Here is a 20,188-nt window from a genome sequence, read left to right as displayed (position 1 = left end):
ATCCTTTTGTTGTTTCTTTATAGAATTCCAGCATGTTCGTAAAACACAACCTTCCTCGTTTGAACCCATGCTGACTGTTTAGTAAATTCTCTAGTTCTTGCTCTATGTTGTCAAATCTTATCCTTAATAATTCCTTCTATTAATTTACCTGTTATGCCTGTTAAGCTTACTGGCCAACAGTTACTTAGGTCTGCCCAATCACCCTTTTTATATATTAAGATAATATGAGAAAATATATATAGTACATTTTCCAGTCCTTCAGAATTTCCCCAGTGTGTAGTGACTTCCTACAAATATGCATTAAGGGTTTATTTATGTATTCACTAACTTCCTTAGTGCTCAAGGATAAATATTCTCTGATCCTGGTGTTTTGTTTTGATTTCAGCCTTTTTAATCTGAGCAGTACTTCTCCCTCTACAATTCACAAATTTCTCAGTGCCTTTTTAGTAGTCCCTGTTGCCACTGGGAGGCAGTATAAGAGACTATCCTTGATCGAGTAATTAATTACTGAGTGGAATGGGTAGATGTACCTAATTAAGTGTACTGAAAAAGATAATGCATGTATGATGAATTTTGTGTCTAGAAAACATGGCATGTTAAAATATAACTAATACAGTACTTGTTTTTTGGTATCCGTTAGACTATCAAACAGCAGACCACTCAAAATATTTAAGGTCATACTTGTTCATCTTAGTTGGATAATTTTGCATTCTTTACTAAACTTTTTTTTAGAAACATTTGTTTAAAACATGCTAGATTATATCTGGATGAATCCTTCCAAGATGAGAGATATTCCAGTCTGCAGGAGACATATTTAGCATTCAATGACCATTAGCAGCACAAAAGGAGGTCTTAAATTGTTAATTTCTTTCTTGTGACATAGGAGGCAGACAGACTTAATTCACATACTTCTTTTTTTCAGTGTGCAGAAGCCATTTCAGAAAACTCGTAGACATGATGTCATGCTGGTATTCATGACCTCCAATCTGTTTTACCAAATTCAAAGAAAAGACCTATGTTGAAAAAAAGAAAATCTCTGTTCTGTTTGGTCACACAAGACTATTTTTTTTCTTTTAATCTCAAGGGATGCGGAGTGGCCCCTTAAGTATATCCTTTTTATTAATACATCCTCTTTTTAATTCAAGGCATTATTTTGCTGTTCTTCAAAGTCTCAAGGCTTTCACAAAGCTAAATGCAATGTGTATGTTAAGATTTGACACAGTTCTTGTAATCCAGTAGTGCTGAACAAAGTCTGTTATGTAACAGATGGCATTATCAAAAACAATTTCCTAGGGTGTTTTTAGTAACATTTTATAAAGATTTTAGTACATTTTATTGATGTTTTTGACTTTTGCATTGGATTTTCCTCAAGACCTCAGATACGTGATACTGCCTTTTTAAATGAAGTAGCACAAATTATTAATTAGAAAGTATTTCTTTCATTAGATAAGAAAAAGTATAACAGTACAGACATTTTCTAGAGCACTCTTGTTGTTTTCATAGGTCAATATCCAACCGTCTGAATGGCACCGTTCTATTCTGTTGCCTCAGGGATGGAGTGGATTCATGGGCCGAGCTTATACCGCTGTATTCCAGGTAAGAGCCTAATATGGCTATTACAGGTCATGCTGCTTATTTTAAAGTATATACTGTAATAAAAGAGACAACAGAGCATAAAGGTTTGGGGTTTTCCGGCCCCGTATACTGTACAGTTTTCAAAAAAAATATTCAAGGTCAGTGATATAGCTTTTCAGCGTAACAGCAGACAAGGTGCATATGATGAGGGGGACCATTTATGGGGTGGGACTGGAAACTGATGGATGGAATGCTGGGAAGGAACCGAGGTGCTGTATGGGAGCCATGACGTCATCAGAAGTGGACCAGAGGGAGGAAAGGAATGCGGAAGTGGTAGGGAATCCATGTACATCTACGGCGTAATATTAACGGTTCATTAGTCGGTATAATAAAATTATGTTACCAAAGAAAACAAAATCTTAACCACTGATTTGAACACTAGGACTATGGACCAACCCTATAATATTGGCTGATATATAATTTCTGTCTTTAGGGTGCATCATCAGCTATTGACTTTTGTCACTGTCTTGCTCCACTGACAGACTGAGGAGATTGTTCCTCCCCCACACTATGCGACTCTTCAATTCCATCCGGGAGAGTAAATGCTAACATAACTCAAAGTTATTGTCTGCTTTTACATGCATTTTCATTACTATGTAATTAATTTTTTTTTTGTATCAGTATACTGCTGCTGGATTATGTGAATTTCCCCTTGGGATTAATAAAGTATCTATCTATCTATCTATCTATCTATCTATCTATCTATCTATCTATCTATCTATCTATCTATCTGTCTGTCTGTCTGTCTGTCTGTCTGTCTGTCTGTCTGTCTGGCTGTCTGTCTGGCTGGCTGGCTGGCTGTCTGTCTGTCTGTCTGTCGATCGTTAAATTATATAGGGAAGCAAACAAAAGCAGACCATTATACATATAGATTGAGTAATTTGAAAGTACAAAGTTTAATTAGCAAGAGAGCAAAATTGAAAGTTAAAAGTAAGTAGTTTAGGAATACAGTTAGTCCCATGACAGCATTACTGGAGCAGTACAGCTGTAGATATCCAAGAGTACAGCAGAGTTGTAAGGAATCAAAGCACTTCCACTTCAGATTGGGAGCACTTTGGCAAGGCAACTAAGGCAGGTTGTGGGTAAATGAAGCTAGCAATGTCTTCTGAATTAACAGCTATATTAACAGAGTTTAACAGCCTCTTTGTACTGAATTTTGTACTACTCTTTTAAGTGTTGAAAAAGATTGGTAGTACTCCCACTTTTTGACGTTACCTCCTTTCGGCATTCCCTCCAGATTTTGTGATTCTGCTGCTCATCTGACCAGTGAAATCTAAACCACTTCCAAATATTTGATCCATTGTTTTTCTTTTTACATACAGTTGTCTTCAGTTGTAACTTGTGTGTCGTACCCCTCCATATGGTGATGTAGTTGTGTGTGAGCACGAGTGTGGGTGGGGCTTCTGGCAGAGCACAGTATTGAAGCCTGGACCAGGCAGTGAGGGATAAGAAAAAAGGGTTTCCGCAAGATTAAAACAAAACTATATTTAAACTTGTTATAAACAGTACTCCCTCAATCCATATCCTGCTCTATTTATATCCCGGTATATTTTAAAATCTCGATGTATTGCCAAGCCCTACTTATCAACCACTTTATTCAGAAAAAAATAAAACATTACAATATTCTGCTTGATACTAATGAGTAAATTATGTTTACATATTAGAAATAGCCCTATTTTTGAAATATATGTATCCTGGATGATAAGTAACAGGTCAAACCATTTGCAAAGATAAAATCTTAATATTGTCAGTCAGTCAGTCATTATTGTGAAAAGATTAAATTTAAGTAAAAATTTAAATTTTAGCCTCTTGAATTAATATACTGCTCAAAAGAATTAAAGGAACACTTTTTAATCAGAGTATAGCATAAAGTCAATGAAACTTATGGGATATTAATCTGGTCAGTTAAGTAGCAGAGGGGGTTGTTAATCAGTTTCAGCTGCTGTGGTGTTAATGAAATTAACAACAGATGCACTAGAGGGGCAACAATGAGATGACCCCCAAAACAGGAATGGTTTAACAGGTGGAGGCCACTGACATTTTTCCCTCCTCATCTTTTCTGACTGTTTCTTCACTAGTTTTGTATTTGGCTACAGTCAGTGTCACTACTGGTAGCATGAGGCGATACCTGGACCCTACAGAGGTTGCACAGGTAGTCCAACTTCTCCAGGATGGCACATCAATACGTGTCATTGCCAGAAGGTTTGCTGTGTCTCCCTGCACAGTCTCAAGGGCATGGAGGAGATTCTAGGAGACAAGCAGTTACTCTAGGAGAGCTGGAGAGGGCCATAGAAGGTCCATAACCCATCAGCAGGACCAGTATCTGCTCCTATGGGCAAGGAGGAACAGGATGAGCACTGCCAGAGCCCTGCAAAATGACCTCCAGCAGGCCACTGGTGTGAATGTCATTGACCAAACAACCAGAAAGACTTCATGAGGGTGACCCAAGGGCCCCATGTCCTCTAATGGGCCCTGAGCTCACTGCCCAGCAGCATGCAGCTCGATTGGCATTCACCATAGAATACCAGAATTGGCAGATGCACCACTGGTGCCCTGTGCTTTTCACAGATGAGAGAAAATTCACCCTGAGCATGTGACAGAAGTGAAAGGGTCTGGAGAAGCCATGGAGAACATTATGCTGCCTGTAACATCATTCAGCATGAGCAGTTTGGTGGTGGGTTAATGATTGTCTGGGAAGGCATATCCATGGAGGGTCACACAGACCGCTACAGGCTTGACAAATGCACCTTGGCTGCCATTAGGTATCAGGATGAAATCCTTGGACCCATTGTCAGACCCTATGCTGGTTCCTGGTGCACGACAATTCCTGGCCTCATGTGGTGAGAGTATGCAGGCAGTTCCTGGAGGATGAAGGAATTGATACCATTGACTGGCCACCACACTTTCCTGACCTAAATCCAATAGAACACCTCTGGGACATTATGTTTTGGTCCATCCAATGCCACCAGGTTGCACCTCAGACTGTCCAGGAGCTCAGTGATGCCCTGGTCCAGATCTGGGAGGAGATCCCCCACAACACCATCTGTCATCTCATTAGAAGCATGCACCGATGTTGTCAGGCATGTATACAAGAACACAGGGGCCATACAAAGTGCTGCGTACAATTTTGAGTTGCTGCAAGTAAATTTTGGCAAAATGGATTAGCCTGCCACATAATTTTTTCACTCTGATTTTTGGGGCGTCTTTGAATTCAGGGCTCTGTAGGTTGATCATTTTCATTTCCATCAAACGATGTGGCATCCTTTCGTTCCTAACACATTACCCAGTCTATATCAGTATAGATATCTAGGAGGATTTCTTTTTCCCATTGAGATCTGATGTGTTTTCAAAGTGTTCCTTTAATTTTTTTGACCAGTTTATATTTGTCAATATGCTATTGATATTTGTAAATTTAACTTCTATAAAAGGATATTTTTTTCACTCATTTATCACTAAAATACATAGATGAAGATATATCATTGAGTACAATTGAAAAGTTCAGTGTCTTTAGAGTACACATATAAGTTAATATATTTCATAATGGGAAATTGTAAAAAAAAAATATATATATTTTATTTTAAAATCTTAGGGTCATAATGTTTAAGTATAGAGAGTAGTGTATATACTAAAAAAAGTGAATTTGAAATACTTTTGAAGTTAAACAACTAAAAATAGTGCATAACAGACCAGCTAATCTTTGTCAAAATTTTAAGTGTAATAACTGTAGGTGAGTGGAGAGCAAAGTTAGGAGACCAGTCAAAGAAAAGTAAAGTTAATCTCATAGAAGTGCAAACAGCAGGCAGTTATAGATGAGTATAACATAGAAGGATAGACAGAGCAGAAAAGGAGGTGCAAGGTTGCTGTTTTTGTCAAACAGAATTTAGTTACAAGTACACTTCAGTTAGACGATGAGCCTCATTTTTAGTGAGGACTTGGAAAGCATTAGGGAAAGAGGCTTTATTTTAAGAGTGTTTTGGAAAGCTCAATGCAGATGGTACTTTCAATGCACATCTCTTTAGTAATACGGTGTCTTTAACTACCTGAATATTAACTGGGTTAACCTTGCAAATAGCAGAGCACAAAAGCAGGAGTGTTTAGAAGTAATCAGTGAGTGTTTTAATTTTATTGGAGGAAAAGGACATTACATACAATCAAGTCAGACTTATACAATGAAGGAATAAATACTCCATACATTCAAGTTGAAGTTAAGAAAACAGATGGTAGAAGAGAAAGAGAGGAGAGCCAACAGCATGGGCAAAATTAAAAAAAAAAAATTATTCTAAAATTGTATTAATTAGATCTTGCATTATTTTGAGAAAGTTTTGAACAGATCCTCTAGCTGAGAATGAAAGAGGTGAGCTTTGTTTATGCTGCACCCAGGAGTACTTCCGGTGACCCATTAGTGGGGTCGGAAACACTTCCGGGTGAGGCGGAAGCCCAACATAGTAGGGCTCTGCAGTCCCTATAGCACCCCTTGGTGGCACCCACGGAACCCAATAGGGCCCTGCCAAACTCCAACTGACATGAAGCCCTGTCTTGTATTGTTCACATTGGTTCAGAGGGAACAGCTCCATCTTGCTTCCATACCTATTTGAGTTAACCCATGTCAGAATGGAGACCGCTTGGGAATCAAGTATCAAGACAATCCACTCGAGCAAGCTATGTAGCGTACATGTCTCCCTCTCAGATCTGGTCCTCCAGTATTACAAGATTTTTAGTTTTGGTGAACATGTTCTTTTTACCATCATTTTTAGAACAGTTTTAGAAACTGGCATACAAAGGCAGAAGATTATAAAGTTAAGAACAAAGACAAATTTTAACAGTTATTAATAATAAAATATGCACATCTAACTTTGCATTTTATTGTTATTAATATTAATGAACAGCTATCATTTCAGACTGATTTGCCAATGTACTGGAACCTAACACTTACAGTAATTACCGTATAAGGCAGTAGTACTCAGTTATGGTCCTGGAGGTCTGTAGTGGCTGCAAGATTTTGTTCCAACCAGTTTTGTAATTAGAAGACAGGCTTAACAGATAATCCAGTCCTTTCCTTAATTCTAATTTATTTAAAAATATTTTTAACACAGATACTTCATTGTGCATGTACATAGGTTTAAATGGAAGCACGTTAGCTGGAGAGCTGGTGGTCCCTTTGTCGTTTGCACCTCATCATTAACTGATGGCTGGTTAAGCTAACAGGCAACAATTAAAACCTAAATGCAGTAGTTTAAAGTTATAATAGGCAATTAAGGGTTCTGAATATTAACAAGAACACTAAGTAAAATAAAGCATCCAAAAAATATTGCTTTATTAGTAAATAAACAGGTTTTCATTAAGAAACTTGTTAAAGTGAAAACATGCCATGGCTGCAGACCTCCAGGACCATAACTGAATACCTCTGCTATGAAGATACTCAAACTTCACAATTGACTTAAAAGTTATTTTCCTAATTTTTAACCTGGGGCATATGTAACTTGACATGATTTTCCTCTTCTTTTGATCTGAATGCATATTGTGAAAAGTGTTATATAGACGTCCGACCCGACAAGGCCTGGACACGGAGGCACATATAAAATAAAACTATTATTTAATTTTCTTCACCTGTGGGCACACATCTTCCCAGTGTCCCACAGGCAGTACACAGTCCCAAGCACAGCACACACTAAAATACCAATAAATATACAAAATATCCTCCACTCCTCCTAGGCAGCTTTGTCTTCTCTTTCCTGACTCCGGCTCCTGAGTGGTGGTTGCTGGCTCCTTTTATTAGGCACCCGGAAGTGCTCCAGTTTGATTGCCAACACCCGGCTGCACTTCCGGGAGTGTAGTGAAGCTACTGCTCAGAAGGGCCCAGCAGCTCCCACTGCAGCACCCCCTTCTTACGCCTGCGGAACCCATCAGGGCTTCACCAAACTCCAACTCCTATGAAGCCCTGCAGGAATCCAAGGCACTGCTGCAACCCAGGGAGGCTGCCAACTAGCGTCCAGGGTGAGGTGTTGGGTCTCCCATGCTTGCTCCCCCGGAACATATGCTGTAGAGGTGCCCCGGCTGTCTGCCACAGTATGTATCTGTATAATTACTGTGAAATAACCACATGGAAATTTTACACTTTCTAATTTTAATTCTTTTTCATACTGTTTTTGTTTTTATGTTAAAAATAATTTTTAAAGTTTTTAATGTACATAAAAAAACTAAATTCATGTTAAAATCTCCACCAAGTGCAAAGTTAGGGGCATAATTGGGAGTTTTGAAATCTCACTTTTGGGTGTGCCTAATAGAAATGCAGAACTTAACAATTCAAGGGTTAAATACAAAAGTAATATTTCAAAATATTTCAATTCCTGGTGATGGTATGCCAAAAAAACCTCTGTTCTGGAGATACAGTATCATATGACATTTAATCACATATGTGTCAATAGTCTGTTGTAGTTAAGCATTTGCTTTGGTTGATATATTTATTATTCAAAATCATGTTGTATGGCCACTGTTAGCAGTAACTGAGATCCAAGATAATGTTTTGCTTTGCAGCATTAGCTTTTATCACTGGGTGCCCTGACCAGATGGAACAAAATATAATGTTAATGTTGGCTGAAAAAAAAAAAAAATTTATGATGGTTGCTTTTGAGTTAAAACTTTCTTCTGTGTGGTTCAAAGAACAAAATTGCTGGTACATGTACCTTTGTGTGGGCAAATTTAAATATCACAAAATGTTTGGCTTATCACATAAGAGCAAAACTTGCTTCATGTCAACGTTAAAAACTCTATGGCAGACAAAAATTCATGAATGTATATCTTGAATTATAACCATGAATGAAATAAAATGTACAAACCGGATTCCAAAAAAGTTGGGACACTAAACAAATTATGAATAAAAACTGAATGCAATGATGTGGAGATGGCAAATGTCAATATTTTATTTGTAATAGAACGTAGATGACAGATCAAACGTTTAATCCGACTAAATGTATCATTTTAAAGGAAAAATATGTTGATTCAAAATTTCACGGTGTCAACAAATCCCAAAAAAGTTGGGACAAGTAGCAATAAGAGGCTGGAAAAAGTAAATTTGAGCATAACGAAGAGCTGGAAGACCAATTAACACTAATTAGGTCAATTGGCAACATGATTGGGTATAGAAAGAGCTGATAAATAGGTAGATAGATAGATTGATACTTTATTAATCCCAAGGGGAAATTCACATTTCAGTGGCAGTGTCTCTCAGAAGCCAAGATGGGTAGAGGATCACCAATTCCCACAATGTTGCGCAGAAAGATAGTGGAGCAATATCAGAAAGGTGTTACCCAGCGAAAAATTGCAAAGACTTTGCATCTATCATCATCAACTGGGCATAACATCATCTGAAGATTCAGAGAATCTGGAACAATCTCTGTGCGTAAGGGTCAAGGCCGTAAAACCATACTGGATGCCCGTTATCTCCGGGCCCTTAAACGACACTGCACCACAAACAGGAATGCTACTGTAAAGGAAATCACAGAATGGGCTCAGGAATACTTCTAGAAACCATTGTCAGTGAACACAATCCACCGTGCCATCCGCTGTTGCCAGTTGAAACTCTACAGTGCAAAGAAGAAGCCATTTCTAAGCAAGATCCACAAGCTCAGGCGTTGTCACTGGGCCAGGGATCATTTAAAATGGAGTGTGGCAAAATGGAAGACTGTTCTGTGGTCAGACGAGTCACGATTCGAAGTTCTTTTTGGAAATCTGGGACACCATGTCATCCGGACCAAAGAGGACAAGGACAACCCAAGTTGTTATCAACGCTCAGTTCAGAAGCCTGCATCTCTGATGGTATGGGGTTGCATGAGTGCGTGTGGCATGGGCAGCTTGCATGTCTGGAAAGGCACCATCAATGCAGAAAAATATATTCAGGTTCTAGAACAACATATGCTCCCATCCAGACATCATCTCTTTCAGGGAAGACCCTGCATTTTTCAACAAGATAATGCCAGACCACATTCTGCATCAATCACAACATCATGGCTGCGTAGGAGAAGGATCTGGGTACTGAATTGGCCAGTCTGCAGTCCAGATCTTTCACCTATAGAGAACATTTGGCGCATCATAAAGAGGAAGGTGCAACAAAGAAGGCCCAAGACGATTGAACAGTTAGAGGCCTGTATTAGACAAGAATGGGAGAGCATTCCTATTTCTAAACTTGAGAAACTGGTCTCCTCGGTCCCCAGATGTCTGTTGAGTGTTGTAAGAAGAAGGGGAGATGCCACACAGTGGTGAAAATGGCCTTGTCCCAACTTTTTTGGGATATGTTGACACCATGAAATTCTGAATCAACATATTTTTCCCTTAAAATGATACATTTTCTCAGTTTAAACTTTTGTTCCGTGATTTATGTTCTATTCTGAATAAAATATTAGAAGTTGGCACCTCCACATCATTGCATTCAGTTTTTATTCACGATTTGTAAACATTAATATTATTTATTGAAAAATTGTTTTTTTTCCTGCTGCAGACCTCTAAGAATAATGGCAGGACTGAGAGACATCATTCAAAGAGGTGCATCGATACTTACACATTATGAAAAATTATTTAGCATCTTTTTTTACAGTGTACTTCCTATTTTATTAATGTGCTTAATTACTTTCATTCTCAATTTCTCTTTAAGGAAAATATGTTTTGCCTCGCTGTTCTTTCACATCACCACATTTATTAAAACACAGCTCTCTTGCATTGTTAAAATACAGAGTCTTCCTAAACTGCATGGCACCTTTTATTTTTCCATTCACATAGGATAGCCCAGTCTATATTACAGAGTTTGCACACTAGACTCATACAATATGCCCAAAAATTCAGATTCTCTTACTAAGTACATATTCATGTTATTTTAGAGTTCATAATTTTTCTGTGAATGTAGTTTTGTGTTGTTTTTTTTTAAATAAGTTTTGACTTGTAAACACTGGAAGTATAACATGAAGAGTGTGTTAAGTGAAGTAATCTGAATTGAATATTATTGGTTTGAAAATGTAAAATGTATGAAATGTTTTGCGTTATTTGACCAAATCATCTTTTTCAAAGATGCAATAGTATTAAAATAGTGCCTTATGATATTTTTTGGAGGAAATGCATACTTCAAAATAGAAAAAAGTTTTTTTGTGAAACAAAATTAATGTGAGAACTCACAAAGACAGATGGAGAATGTGCCAGTTCCACAGATTTATTGGGATCTGTAAATTGGTCTCTTCTGAGTTATGTGTGTAAGATAGACTGGTACCAGGGCTGGTTTCTGCCTGGCACCTTATGCTCCACAATAGTCCTTGATAATCCTAAACAGTACTGATTAAATTTGATAATGGATGGATTCATGAATAAATGGATGATATCTGGTCATCTGCTTCATGAAGCATAAGAATGCTCATCTGCTTCACCACTTTTTTTTTTTTTTTGTTTCATGAATGATCAAACACTATTTTTTTAACAGATACAACCATTTTCTTCAAAATAAATGCAAAGAAAACAAAAGGAAAATAGAAATACAAATAGAAAACAGAAAAACAAAGAAAAAAAAAGATTCAACCTCCCCAACCAGAATTACTACTTTTTTCTGACATAACAATGTTATCCTCATTAATATATTCAAAGTGTTATTGTATTATTTTATGTAGTCTTAATTTGACTTAGAGAATATATTTATACTTGGATATAATAATTCCTGTTTTCTTTCAAGATATTCTCATTTATTTTCTTATGTGCTCAAACTTACCACTCAAAGCTAAAGCAGACAAACTTTAACCTTTGATTTTTGTGGAAATCCTTAAACAGTGCTAACATTTTCTGTTTACTCTTCTATTAACTATAATTTTTTCATGGCTGTTTCTGACTCTGTACTGTTGTCAAATGCTCCACTTCCCTAGGTGTTGAGTAGGTAAGCAAAGCATGCCAGTTTTAAATTATCTACATGAGTTGTGCAGTATATGAATAAATAAATCTGTTTTTACTCACTGTATCTTTTTAGCTTAAGTATCAAAAGCATTCACTCCTTAGCTTTAATTCATAATGTATACCTGTTTTCATTTTAAATCTTTTAAATAGAGAAATGGAAAAAAGGTAGAAACTTACAAGCATCTTTTATCTAGAGTGGCTACTTTTTCAACCAAAAATTGTTTATCAGTTATTGCAGGCATTGTCATGGAGTGTGCTGCCTTTATGGATATAAAATTAGGTTTGAATTGCTTAGTAATTTAACAAATCTGCATGCACTCAAATGTTGGGTGAATGAACATCTTGACCTTGTGTTTTGAGTTAATCTGACAGGAACTTTTGTCACGTATGGTTCTGAAATATTTAGCCATTTTTTAAGTTCATATGCACAAAATTAGGCCTGAAAAATATTTGTTTTAAAAATCAATTTATACACACTGTCAGGGATGCCAGGGGCAACGACCCGGCCGGGACGCCGTTAGGGACCGGATGTGGGTCTGGGCCCACCCTGGATCACGTCGGGGCCGCCTTCCTGATTGCTTTGGGGGCCACGGGTTAAGGGCATGGAAGCCCCACCCTGCAGGGGCCCGTGGTCACCGACAGGAGGCGCTCCAATGCCTTGGGGACCTGTTCCCTCAGCACTTCAGCCACACCAGGAAGTGCTGGGGGGAAGATTAGGAAGGACACCAGGGCTGGTGTCAGGTGGAAGTAGAACGAGGCATGAGAGGAATGTGGAGGCGGCCCGAAGAGAAGGCATTGAGTGGCCAGGAGTATGTATTGGGGTCTGCATTGTGCACGGGACTGAGTCTGAGTGACTATAAATTGTAAATATTATTGTAAATAAATACGTGTGGTGGTGATTTACAACATGTCCGCCTGTCTGTGTCCGGGTCGGCTCCACAACACTAAGTCATCTTTGTGTAAGACAGTTTAATGCATTTAAGAAGTATGTGTCTAGTCTTTATTCATACATTCTCTGAAACGTTATTTAATAGGAAGATGGATCGTATCCTGGTATAAAATTTATGCACGTGTAAATACTCTATAGTTCACAGTTTCTAACAGCTACATTCCCTCCTTCAACTCCATACCCAAATCAGCCTTTGTTAACTTTTGGGTTATCAAACTCTAATTCTGAGTGAATGTGTGTGCCGTGCAGTAATCTGCTGTTCTGCAAAGGGTTGTTAGTGATTGTGCTTTTTGTGCTCAAAATAGGCTCCTCTTTCTGATAGATTTTGGACTAGAAATCTTTGACAGTATTACATAGTTATTTTTTGATTAAAAAATGCAAAAGAGTAACTTAATGTTGGGACATTTTGGAAGTCAAATTTAAATTCTCAGATGTCATTGTTTACAAAGAAATATTTCACATTGATTTGCCCTTGTAAAATGAAAGAATTTGTTTTTATGCTAAATGCATCATCTATTTGCAACAAAAAAAATACCTTCTGTTTATAGGTTAAGATAACCAACATTATAGCAAACTATTTACAAACAATTGTGATTGTCAGTTTATCACTTTATCATTGTTTTTGACCCAAACATTTGGACTTATTAACTTCTTGAAAGCTGAACTATAAAGTAAATGTATAGTTTGCATTTTTTTTTGTTGAATTTAACCTCTATATTTCTGAATTATTTTCTTTTGATTCCTGCATTTTCACCTAAAATCTATACATTCTTTTGCTTAAAATTGTAGATTGACACAGGGTTGGCTAGATTTTGTTGCACTTTCTGCCTCAACCCTGTATGGTATCAAGATTAGAGAGTAAGGCCTGCATTCCTCTACTAAAACATGTGGAGAGTCCATTTTCACAATGACAGGGTAAACTCCCGTGAAATCCATCAGCTCTTACAGTCAGCCTACTACATTGTATATTAGTGTTTTTTTTCATACCCAAGGTTTTGTTATTTGTTTGTGGTTTTTCATGAACTTATGTTTTCAAGTGCTGCATTTTGTTACGGCAATACTTTAAGTAAAACTTTGTGTCTGCAAAAAAAGTAACAGTTAATTAGTTGATCTATGTTCTCTTTTTGTTGGAAAGGTATTGCTCTTAATGAATGTTTTTTTCCAAAGTCAGTTTTTTCTTTTAATTTTAATCCTGAGGTAGACTGCCTACCTTATACGTAATAGAAGATTTTCACTCAAATGCCGACTAAACTAGAGATGTTCTTTCTGTTTTACTGGTTTTTACTATTCCTAAAATATATTTCAGGATTTTTCTTAATTTACTACAATAGTCATAAACAATTTTAACAAGATTCTATCACAAATGGTAAAAGTTTATTTATTTTTTAATTTTCATAAGAGCTGCATAGACTTTTACTAAAACCGTTTGAATTATTGCTTAAAAATTCATCGGTTCATCCAGAATATTCCTATATACTATATATCTGGCAAGATGCAATGATGACTTCAGAGCAGTTGTGTGGCATAAAATGTATATTTTAAATTGTGCATGTTTAGATATAGCCAATAAGCACATTTTAAGTTATTGTGTAGCAGAGTTGACTAAATATTAAAGAGCCACTAGAACCTGAGACAATTGTAACAAAAATAAAACAGTTTGATATACCTTAACTTTGAAGTATGCCATAACTCTGCAGGAAATCTCTGAAAAAAAGCTGAACAGTGCTTTTGAGGATGACAGGGAACAGCAGCTCTTGATTCAAAACCCAAGAGTAGTTGCTGACATCCAGCCAAAACTCCTGTCAAATACAAACTAAGAAGACTTTACTATTCCACAGACCCTAGGACACAAGATGCATGGTACATCTGAAGTAGTTTAGGCTACTTTTTCAGTGTTGTTCTGATTTCTTTGCCACAGATGTAACTTTAATAATACAGCATTTTCTCTCATGTAGTGAAACATTACTGGACATCTGCCATGTGATATAAGGCCAAGTATACTGTCACTGCAAAAAAATGGAAATGCTCATTCAACACCCAGCTAAGTTATTGTAAGCTGTTGATTTAAATGAGACAGATGGAATCATTTTTATTTTACTTTTTATCTAGTGGAATGTAAATTAACAGCACATAATGAATTCAAGAATGAAATGTATGTAATAACAGATTTTAAAACTCTGCAAAAAAAGAATCAGAAAATACATAACATTCATAAAAAGTTAAAACCTGTGTCTTTTACTTTTAATATATAAAGGAACTCAATTACTTGGTGAGAGAATGAAAACGGGTTTTGATACCCTACCTCTCAAAAGTTTGAACACTCTCAGAAATGTTAATGGTTTTGATAGAAATTGATTTAAACATATTGATATTAATAGTTTTTCTAATGGATATTGCAGCTAGAAATTACTGATTTTTAATTTATTATTAACCTATAATTGTAAAATTCCATTTTCAATAGCCATTCCTTCAGTGTCCTAATGTTTAGTTTATTTATAAAGCATATTTAAAACAACCAACCTTGACCGTGTTATACTTTAAAATACATAAGGTAAAAAACTACATTCCAATACAGGTCAAAGTTAAAAAAAAGAAATAGAACACATTACAAATACTAAAGGAAGTAATTCTAATTAAAAGGCAAATAGGAAAGTTTTCAACCTGAATTTAAAAATGGCAACAGTTGCAGCAGAAATTACATGATCATGTAGATTAATCCAAAGTCTAGGAGAGTCTTTTGCAAAAGCACACTCACCTTTAACTTAGTCAAGCCCTCGGCACTAACCTGTAACTGACTGGAAGCCACGGAAGGGAGGCTAAAATGAGAGAAATATGGTCTTGTTTATATCTACCCATCAAAAGTTTTGCCACAGTGTTTTGTACCAGTTGTAGATGAGAAAGGGATTTCTGGGTAACTTAAGTGTATAACAAGTTACAGTAATTCAATCGAGAAGAAATAAAGGCATGCGTCACCTTCTCAATATCAGCAACAGACAATAAGGACTTATTCTTAGCAAACACTTATAGTTGGAAAAAACAGACTTTACCAACAGAATTTATGTTTATCCAAGTTGAGGTTACTATAAAATATTACTTCTAAGTTCCTAGTACAAGGTTGAATGTTTAATGGTTACTAGTAGACAAAGATTACAATCATAGGTAATATGGAGGTCAGAGAACCAAAACATCACAATCTCGGTTTTCTTTTCATTAAAATCAAGAAAATTTAACAACATCCAAGACTAAATGTTTTCTACACAGTTCAGTAATTGAATACTAATTCAATAGTAATGGTAAACTCCCTTAGCTTATCCTTAATCAGTAATTTATAAATGCTAACCTTTGTAATTGCAATATCACAGCTAAAACATGTTTTTCTCTTGGGTAGCAAGGCACTGATATTCGTAATGTTTAATTATGGGTTCAAAAATGGCTAAAATTAAACAGCTTTCCCAAGAAAAACTGTCAAACTATTGTTTTTTTTTCACTTTCTCAAAATTTCTGTTTTACTGCATTAAGATAATAGAGCAAAATGGATCTAACCTGAATAGAAAAAGAAGGGAAAGGCCCAGATGTTCAACTGCATAAGAGGATAAAACCATCAATTTTACTGACTACAACAAAAAAAAGATGATTCTCTGATGCTGCCTTGTAGGCAAAGTTTCAAAGAAAAAGCTGTATCTGAAACTGACAAATAAGAGTTAAAATGGACAGTAGAACCACAGACATGGATGGAAGCTGACTAAAAAAGTGTGTTTTCGTCAGTATCCTGAAATCATCATCTTTTCTGTTGAAGATAACACTGATATTTGGTTTGGTTTTAAGGAAGAATCCAGTGGTGAACCTGTAATATTTTTGAACACTACACACTCTATTGTACTTATCCTCTTTTCAGTTGTGCATCCTGGCCTTCCTCCTTTTTTATCCTGGTTGAATTCAGCTTACACTGTTCTTTCAAGACAGTAGTAGATACCTTTGTATGTAATATTCACTTTCTTGACATTCTGTCACATGGAATAACCTTAATTCTGTCAAAAAATTAGACTTGTTTCTTGAGAAAGTTGTTTTATTTCTTTCACTTTTGATCCCAGAACTGAACATTAAGAATGCCAGTACCATGCAACCAAAGTGAATAGAATAAAAGGTGTCACCTAATTACAATGGTTTCTGTAATACCCATTTAACATTTAAACATGACTAATTAAGGAATGAGCTAAGAGGGTTTACCATTAGGACACTGAGGGAATAGCTGCTGAAAACTGAGATTTGCAATTATGTCAATATTAAATTTTAAATGTAGTCATTTCAAGCAGTGCTAGCCATTAGCAATGTCTTGGCTGTACTTTTAAATCAGTTTAATGGTATTTTGATAAAAAGGTATCGATTTCTATCAAAACCTGCTTTTGACAGGTTCTGTATAAAGGAAATTTAAAAAGACACCAAAATAACTCTATTTAGATTGTATGAGGATCAAGCTTATGGCTGGAGTGTTGGCTCTGAGGCTAAGGATTTACGCTGGTATCCGGAAGGTTTCCGGTTCAAATCCCTGTTACTGCCAACCGAGATCCTACTCTGCTTGGCCCTTGCAACCAGAATGTTTATCTAGGGGTGCTGTATAATGACTCTGTGCAAATTCCTAATACGTGAAATTGTATTAAGCGAAATAATGGAAAACAAAAAATCACTACAATGTCAGCCATCCCATGTTTTTGTAAACAACACAGACAGAGGCCAGACATTAACTTTACTACTTGCAGCTGGTTGACCACAGTCAACTGGTTCCTCTTGAAGCGGAACAGGTTGGTATCAAGCAATTCATTCTGTACAAGGAATGAGGAGGAGATCTGGTTAGAAACCGCGCGTTCAAGTGTTTTGGAAAGAAAGGGCAATAGAGAGTCAGGCCTGTAGTTGTTGTTTTTTTGAGAAGTGGGGTTATCAGAGCATGTTTAAAAATGTTAGGAACTGTTCAATAGCTGAGTGAAGTATTAATGATGTGTGTAATTGCGGGAAAGACTGAGGGGGGCATGGCCTGAAGGAGATGTGAGGCAATAGGATTGAGTGGACAGGTAGTGGGGAGATTGGAGTGGAGGTTGGAAATTAAGAATGGTGGGTGTTGCTTGGAAGGAAGCATAATGGGCGGCAGATGATGAAAATTGACTGCTGAGGGCAGCCTCCCTATCCTGGAAAAAGGTGGCAAGGTCTTTGGCAGATAGGGAGGCTGGGGGAGGAGGGTTAAGAAGGGAAGTGAAAGCAGAGAACAGAGAGTGTGTGTCAGTGGTGCTGTTCATTCTGATCTGGTAGAACCTTACCTTAGCATTGATAGTGGCAGAAGAAAAGGATGCAAGAAGGGACTGATATTTAGTCATGTCAGTCTGAGTTTTGGACTTTCTTCATTTCTTTTTGCAGTCCTGAGCTCAGACCATTGATTGCTGAGTGCTTTGGAAAGCCAAGGCCAGGAGGGTCTATCATGTGCAGGCCTAGAAGAGAGAGAACAAACATTGTCAAGACAGAGTCAAGCATAGGATGTCTGTGACAGTGTTGGTGTCAAGAGAAAAGTGGCCAGGAGGTGGCAGAGCAGAAGAAACTATGGAAGAGAAATAGGTTGGGGGGAGAGAGCGGAGTTGTCTGCAGAAGGATACAGTGAGGGGAGGAGAAGAGGGAAGTAGCAGAGAGAACTGAATGGAAAAATGGTCAGATGTACTGTATGTAAAAGAGTGATAGTTGCATTAGTGGAAGTGCAGTTGCATGACAGAACAAGGTCAAGCAGATTGCCAGCCTTGTGAGTGCATGTGGTGTGGAGCTGTGTGATGCTGAGTGTGGAAAGAAGAGCAAGGAAATCAGCAGCAAGGAGGGATGTTCAGGTACCTAAGAATTAGAAGTAGGCTGCTATCATCTTGAAGGGAAGAGAGCCGTCCATCCAGCGCATCAAGGAAGATCCTGAGCAAACCTGGATGGTGATAAACAACAACAGTGGTCATGTTATTTGGAGAGGTGACAGTAATAGCAGGGAATTCAAAGATAGCAAAATTGCATACATTACTCAGAGGAGTGAATTTCAAGCACTTTGATGTAATGAATACCTGTGTCCCCCACCCCCCAGGTTTTACTGTGTTTTCTGGCTGAATCCATGTCTCTGTCAGAGCCATCACTTGGAGACCCCTTTGGGTGGTGAAATTTGGAATATAGTCTGCTTTATTGACCGCAGACTGGCAGTTCCACAGGCTGAAGGAGAAGAGAGTGTTTGAAGTGGTGGCTTGACGCAGCGGATGAAGGTTGTCTGGGTTTCTCCCTTTCCTGTTAAAGTGAAACGTCTCATGTTAAGGATAGGAATGAATTGATGACACATCAAGATTTTGAAAGGGAATAAAAGGTACCTAGGCCAAGTGGGAGTGCCTGTTGCCTTGTCCGGTGGACTTGCACAGGTAGACTCACATTCTCCTTGTAGGTCTTCACACGAGGAAGGCTGCCGATTCTGCTGATGCTTGCTCAACAGCATGAGAAGTCTCCTCAAGTAGGGTGCAGCAGTGAGCCCAGCTGTCAGAGACCAAGCAATTTGCAAGACAAAGCAAGCAAGCATTTTATGTGAGGGATATACATTGTCTACTCGCTAGACAATACAGAACATTTATTGATACTACTGTTGAGGATTGAGATATGTATAAAAGTCCAACAGAATTTTAAAATATGTATTTAGCTTTAAATAAACACAAGGGGAACAAAATGTTTTTCTGTTTATAATTGCACCCTCCCATATACTAAATATAATTATCTAAAGTGGCAAGAAACAGTACGTGAACTCTTTGGAAGTACTTGGTTTTCTGCATTAATTGGTCATAATACACTTAAGGTCCATAACTATTTGGACAGTGACTCAATTTTCATAATGGATTTGAAATGAAGAAATCATTGCAGTGTAGGCTTTCAGCATTAATTCAAAGTGTTTATTAAAAATATTGTATAAGTTATTTAGGAATGATAGCCATTTTTAGACACGGTCCCTATTTACAGGGGCTCAAAAGTATTTGGACAGTTGACTGACAAGCTGTTACATAGCCAGGTGTGAGCAGGTTCCTCGTTATTTCATTAACAATTAAGCAGGTAGAAGGTCTGCAGCTGATTCCAAGTGTGGAATTTGCATTTGAAACTGTCTCTATGAGCTTAAAATTGAAATTTTAATTTTTTGAAAGTAGGCATCATAGGTAGAGAAAACAAAACAAACCTATCAGAGAGATAGCAGAAACACCAGGAGTGGTCATATAAACCGTCTGCTATATTCTTAAAGAGAAACACACTGGTGAGCTCCTGGACAACCATGGAAGATATCTTTGCTGGATGATTTCAGAATTCTTAACTTGGCAAAGTATAACCCCTTTCACAACATTTAGCCAAACCAAGAACACTCTTCAGTAGGCCTGTAATTGCCAGAGTCTACAATCAAGAGAAGATTTCATGAAAGTAAATGCAGAGAGTTTACTACAAGGTACAAAACACTGGTAATCCTTAAGCATAGGAAGCACAGATTAGACTTTACCAGGAAATATAAAAAAAAAAAAAAGTTTTCTTTGGACAAATGAAAGTATGATCAGTATGAATCACAATGATGGATAGAGAAGAGTAAGAAAAGGAAAAGCTCATGATCTGTAGCATACTACATGATCTGTGACACACAGTAGAGGCAGTGTT

General features: G+C 37.2%; 1 protein-coding gene and 1 long non-coding RNA gene across 3 annotated transcripts in view; one reads left to right on the top strand and one right to left on the bottom strand.

The window, feature by feature from the left end:
* The window catches only part of focad (focadhesin), a 363,839-nt gene that overhangs the window by 208,149 nt on the left and 135,502 nt on the right, over positions 1-20,188 (top strand). For both annotated transcript variants that reach the window (XM_039759173.1, XM_039759172.1), the window contains one exon: positions 1,504-1,596. In XM_039759173.1, coding sequence (XP_039615107.1) covers positions 1,504-1,596 — 93 coding nt within the window. The remainder of the gene's footprint in view (positions 1-1,503; positions 1,597-20,188) is intronic.
* LOC120532794 lies at positions 17,371-19,054 on the bottom strand. The gene is made up of 4 exons (XR_005634372.1): positions 18,880-19,054; positions 18,586-18,799; positions 18,371-18,452; positions 17,371-17,982 (listed from the first exon to the last, which is right to left on the bottom strand). It is a non-coding gene; the product is annotated as an uncharacterized LOC120532794 (long non-coding RNA).

Source organism: Polypterus senegalus, chromosome 7 (genome assembly GCF_016835505.1).
Source record: "Polypterus senegalus isolate Bchr_013 chromosome 7, ASM1683550v1, whole genome shotgun sequence".
NCBI classification, from domain to species: Eukaryota; Metazoa; Chordata; class Cladistia; order Polypteriformes; family Polypteridae; genus Polypterus; species Polypterus senegalus.
This window is presented reverse-complemented; position numbering and strand designations above follow the sequence as displayed.